General features: G+C 47.6%; 1 protein-coding gene across 1 annotated transcript in view; it reads left to right on the top strand.

Annotated features, from left to right (window-relative positions):
- The window catches only part of TASOR2 (transcription activation suppressor family member 2), a 46,194-nt gene that overhangs the window by 16,370 nt on the left and 24,352 nt on the right, over nt 1-5,472 (top strand). The window contains exons 13-15 of the mRNA XM_035903875.1: nt 690-1,499; nt 3,131-3,301; nt 5,120-5,467. Of these exons, the coding sequence (XP_035759768.1) occupies nt 690-1,499; nt 3,131-3,301; nt 5,120-5,467 (1,329 nt within the window). The remainder of the gene's footprint in view (nt 1-689; nt 1,500-3,130; nt 3,302-5,119; nt 5,468-5,472) is intronic.

The raw sequence follows: 5,472 nt of genomic DNA, 5'->3' as shown, positions 1-5,472 counted from the left end.
GAAATGAGAAGCGCCAACTGTTTTCGGTAGGATCAATCCCTCAGCTTTAGAAGATCACCCAGGGGTTTGTGTTCTTCATTTATACAGTCCCCTGGTCTGCTTGGGGAAGTCTTGTGTTCCCCATCCCACTCCAGAGCACTAACTTGGTGTCTTCATGTGAGCTGCATCCACCTACTCTGACAGCAGGTAGAGATGGAGCTGCTGGAAGTTACATCAGAACAGGGACATAAACAACACAAGTGATCTGAAAATGACGCTAGTCCAAACACCCTGCATGGGCAACCCTAAATTTAAACAGGTTTGAAAAAACCCTACAAATCCCATATATTTTCAGAGCCCTGACCATCTTAGAGGTTTGATTTAGTGAGAGTTGCTGGACTGAAGGGACTTACCCCACTATGTGTGCGATCTTGCCCTGTATTTTCCTGCAGAACGGGGCTAGCTGATACAACAGCAGTCTTTCATCTGAGTTTAATCCACTTTTGACTCCCGCACACAATTCTTTTTTACCTTCAGCAGTTACAAGCATCCATCAAAGCAGGACATCACCCCTGGGGCTAGCTTTTTGTAGGTTGGCTTCTGGGGCTTTTTCATAGCTTTCACGTTCTCTTAGCATGTAACAGGGAGGTGATTTGGGGAATTTAATCCTTTTTCAATATGAGTAAAATTTTGGTTTTTTACTTTCGCAGTTGAAAAGGAGGATCCCAAAGATGAAAGGGAAGATAGTGACGACAGTGACATCTCATTAAAAATAGCCTCAGTTTTGCCTGGACTTCGCTATGCCTTACAGAAAGCCACCAGTTCTTCAGGGGAGGACACAGTCAGCACCAGCATATGTATCAAACAGCGCTTCCAGGAATATGCAAAGCTTGATCAAAATGCACAGCCCACCTCTGGCCAAACCAGTGAAGTTCCCCTTTCTTCTCTCCTCTCACCAACCGAGGATGAATGTACTAATCCCTTCAAAAAACACTCAGAACGGTCCTTCTCCCAACTGCAGCATTATCTCTCCGATCCCAGCAGCTATACTCTGGAAATGTCAGCTGCCTTAGGATGTTTGACTGGTGCTGTTCAGTCTCTTTGCTGCGATTCAGAGGCTGATTGTAAAGGGCACTTCTCTTCAGCTGTGCCATCAGACCCTATTCCTCCCAACACAGCAGCAGAAATAAAAGTCAAAAGTGACAACCCAAAGCCCATGGTGGGGCTGGACCAGAGTGGTGAAAGGCCCACAAAAGACATCAACTCGGCCAGCAAGCTATGGGTGCACCAGAGCAGGAGAAAATCCAGCCGAGCCGTTGTGACCAGCACCAGGAAGAAATGGTCACCCCTCAAAATGCAAATGCATCCTGTGGGGGACAGCAGCAGGAACAGGAAAGTAACCAAGAAGAAGAAAATCAGCATTGCTTTCTCTTTTCCTAAAAAGCCAGGGCTCACGGCCAATCCCAATGAGCCCATGCTTAAATTAGCCAATTTGCAGTTTCCCCACAGAAGGAAAAGAGGTAAGTGCTATATAAATGGGACTGACTTCCTCCTGCTTCTCCAGGGTATCCAGCTGGAATACTGAGGGTTCACTAGGCACCACGGCCCCTCGCCCAGAGCAAGTAGATGCCTCCCTGAGAGCATCCAAGTAGGTCTGTGGTGGTGTCTCCACAGTCTCTTGTTTAACCTGGGAAGGAGCCCAGGGCTATGACAGGGGATTTCAGTGAAGGTGCCCAAAACCCAGTGCAGAAGGTCCATGCTGTTGCCTTCCTTTGCTTATGAGTGACTGTGCACAGGTACATCGGCCAGGTCATGGTTATTGCATCCCTTGCCCATGGGCTGTCGATGGCTCAGGCGAGGAGCAGTTGCCAAAGCCGTGGTCATTCCAGGCTGCCTAGATAACCAGCTATCCTACGTGGTCATGTTCTGACTCCCCGAGAGTCAACTTTCTTGCTGTGGAAACAAGCAGTGTGAGATCCATCACACCCAACTTACTCTTCTGAAAGCTGGTATCTGGCCTGAGCTGCTCATGCGAGGTGTCTCAATGGCATAAATTGTCCTCTGAAGGCTGCTGTCTTACTGCCGAGGATAGGCTAAGCCTGTCCTTTTGAGCCAGCCCGTCAGTGAAGGTGCCCAAAACCCAGTGCAGAAGGTCCATGCTGTTGCCTTCCTTTGCTTATGAGTGACTGTGCACAGGTACATCGGCCAGGTCATGGTTATTGCATCCCTTGCCCATGGGCTGTCGATGGCTCAGGCGAGGAGCAGTTGCCAAAGCCGTGGTCATTCCAGGCTGCCTAGATAACCGGCTATCCTACGTGGTCATGTTCTGACTCCCCGAGAGTCAACTTTCTTGCTGTGGAAACAAGCAGTGTGAGATCCATCACACCCAACTTACTCTTCTGAAAGCTGGTATCTGGCCTGAGCTGCTCATGCGAGGTGTCTCAATGGCATAAATTGTCCTCTGAAGGCTGCTGTCTTACTGCCGAGGATAGGCTAAGCCTGTCCTTTTGAGCCAGCCCGAATCTCCACCTGATTTGTAGAGACACTCAAAGTGGGTTGAGATGAATCTCAACCTTGGTGATGAAACGTGGCTGAAAACACGGAAAGGAGCCTCTCCTGGCATTTACATACATTACAGGCAGTGACTGTAGAAAGGGGCTGTTACGTAGCCAAGGAGGTAGCACGGTGTCTGCTGACTGTGAGCTGAAGCCAGCTCTGATTCACAGTCCATCGAGCTCTGTCCTGGGGCACATTGCCTCAGGCCTGGGTGACATTGCTGATGGATCGGGGAGAGGCTCTTGTGTGTTTCTTGGAGAGGTAAAGAAGTTCTGTCAGGGTGCAAATGTGCCAGGCAGGCATTAGAGTGACTTATCCCTGGAGAACACCTATTCTGAGTCAGGAAAGCTGGCTTTTAATGAGCTTAAGAAGTGATGCTTAATTTTTAATAACTGCTTACTGATCACTCACATCAGTAACAAACCCATTTATAAGATCAGATGCATAAATCAAGTCACTGAAGATTACTCTGCTGCTGCCAATCACTTCCAGAGCAGTCCTTCCACTTTCCTTAACTGGATATTTTGCAATTACTCCTTTTTAACCCGAATATGTCTCAAACCAAAAGAAATGCTCTCCCTTTTCCTTGTCCCAGGTGCGGAGGTCCTGTCTGCAGAATTTGTACACAAAACACAGTCTGAACCTGTTCAGAAGGAAACCTCAGCTCCCGATGATCCTGGCTTGGAAACAAAGAGACCAAAGACACTGAAGAACCCGGACATCAAAAACCTTCCTGTTGATGAGACTGTCACGAAGCCAGAGAAAAGTAAGTTGCTAAAAAGTGTGGCTAATAGCCCATCGAAACCTCAAGCCAAAAAGCAAGCGGAAAGTGGTCAGAGCACTGTTCCCTGTGGAAATCTTTCCTTTAAAAGCTGAGCCATCAAACATCACGGTCAGCTCATGACCAGATGGTAGTGACAGCACGTTCGGCAGCAGCCAAAGGGCCTTACCACATTTAGTGCTGAGGGTCTTGCTTGGGGCCTGGGTACTGTTGCCCCACAGCCTGCAGGCTCCCAGTTACACACTCATAGTGTAAAATAATGAAGGCGACTGTGAAAATCACCATTGCAGAATGTCCAAACCACACGGGGTCTTTTCTGAGTCTTTTCCTAAGCCCTCAGTTTACATCCTTGGCAAACTGCTGGGATAGTTTAAAAAGCCTGATTTTTAACTGCTGAGCTCTGAGATGGTGTTGAGGGACAGAGCCTTATAACCTCTGCTTGTAGCCAGCCGAGGTTTTTAGTCTGTTGCATTGTAAATCCAGTCGTTTTAAAAAGAGTCGAATTGTCGCAGCCTTTGCAGTCAGACTGCAGCAGGTTTAAGAGGCAGCGTGGACAGCCCTGAGTGTAGCGTCTGCAGGTGCTGGCTGGGAGTCTGTTGTTAAACTGAGAACGAGCATCACGGTGCCAAAATAAATGACGGAACAGGAGAGTCATTTTCTGTTAATTAGTTAATTCTCTTAATTTTTCTCACACTTGCGCTTTGATGTCCTTTTTCAGATCTGTCCCTGGTCTTTCTTTTTCCCCTTCCTGGGGGAGGTGGAGGCTTTAGAGACAGGTTTAGCCTCACCTCAGCTGAGTTTATCCATTCTTCTTGGTCTTTTTATCACCACGTGTTCCTGAAACGTGGCACTTTTCATCAGTGTGTGTGTATCAAACGCCGCCCCTCGTTACCCCTGTCACGTGGGGGTTCCTGGCACGGATCTGGCCAGTGCTCTCACACAGGCAGGGTGTCAGGTTTTTTTTTGCTGAACGCCAAGATCTGCCACAAATGCAAAATCAGAATGTTTAGGAGTAAGAAGTACTCAATTTATGTGTCTTACTATGCCGTTCCCAAGGGAATTAAATGTAACACATAGAACTTCAGCATAAATGAATGTTAATAAAGTTCTACTTGAAGAGAGATTTTTTGTGCTGGTTTTTAGTAGAGGGCATTAACCTTGTTTAATGACTTCATACTGTTTTTACAAACGTGGGCCTTGAGCCATAGTGAGGGGCGTTTTTAACGCTGGAAACTAAACAAACACCTAATTTGCTGTGCTCTGACTGCCTTTGGGAGCCCCCAGGTTTCTGCGTGTGCTCTGAAGTGCAGCTCAGGGGCAGGTTACGCTCTTGAGAGGGTGTGCAGCGGGAAGCATAAGAGCAGGGTAGGTTTTCTCTGTGTTTTAGACAGGGTTTTTCGGTAACTGTGAATTATTGAAAGCATAGCAGGGGTTTATCTAGAAGAAAATCTAAAGAAAAAAAAAAGGATTAAGGAAACACTTAAAATATTTCAGGTTGTATTTAAGTGGCCAAACTACCCTGTGCACAGAGGACAAGGGAAATTTTGTTCACTCTGGATCCCTTTTCTTTGTGAGAATAAATCCCTTTCCTAAAGTTGCTTAGATCCCAACACTGGATCCTTTTGTAGCAGCCATGGAGGTGGTTTTGTAGCATGGTCGTGGAGGTGTTCAGTTTTTAAGTGTGCAAATTCCACGTTGGAGAGACGCTTTTTTCCTGCCAAACTGAAAGCCTGCTTTGAATCCCTTCTTGAGGCAGAGCTCTGTGGCCTTTGTTTATTCTCTGACTTTGTTTTTCTCTCGCAGACTGGAAGGAGCCATCCTCTGTCCTCCCGAGCGAGGTTTCTTCCCAATGCCACGGAGCAGATAGCCAAACGAGTGAGATTTACCCAGGCGGGGTTGCTGATCTCGGTTTTGATCTGAAGGGGGACAACTACGAGTCCCACGCCTTGAACTTGCTGGCTGATCTGGCTCTGGGTTCTTGTATTCCTTCATTTATCCCCAGGGACAGCAGGATGATTGCTGTGTCCTGCAGCCCCTCCAGCGACTCTGCAAACGAGCAGCAGGGTAATCGCAAGCACAAATCCTTGCGTGTTGCTTCCGACCATGAATACCACAGGGTAGACAAGCTTGCAAAGGGAGCCACCTCTCCTAGCAAA

Source organism: Egretta garzetta, unplaced genomic scaffold (assembly GCF_000687185.1).
Source record: "Egretta garzetta isolate BGI_Z169 unplaced genomic scaffold, ASM68718v1 scaffold260, whole genome shotgun sequence".
Taxonomy (NCBI): Eukaryota; Metazoa; Chordata; class Aves; order Pelecaniformes; family Ardeidae; genus Egretta; species Egretta garzetta.
The sequence above is the reverse complement of the archived record's forward strand: the minus strand, read 5'-3'. Positions and strand labels throughout refer to the sequence as shown.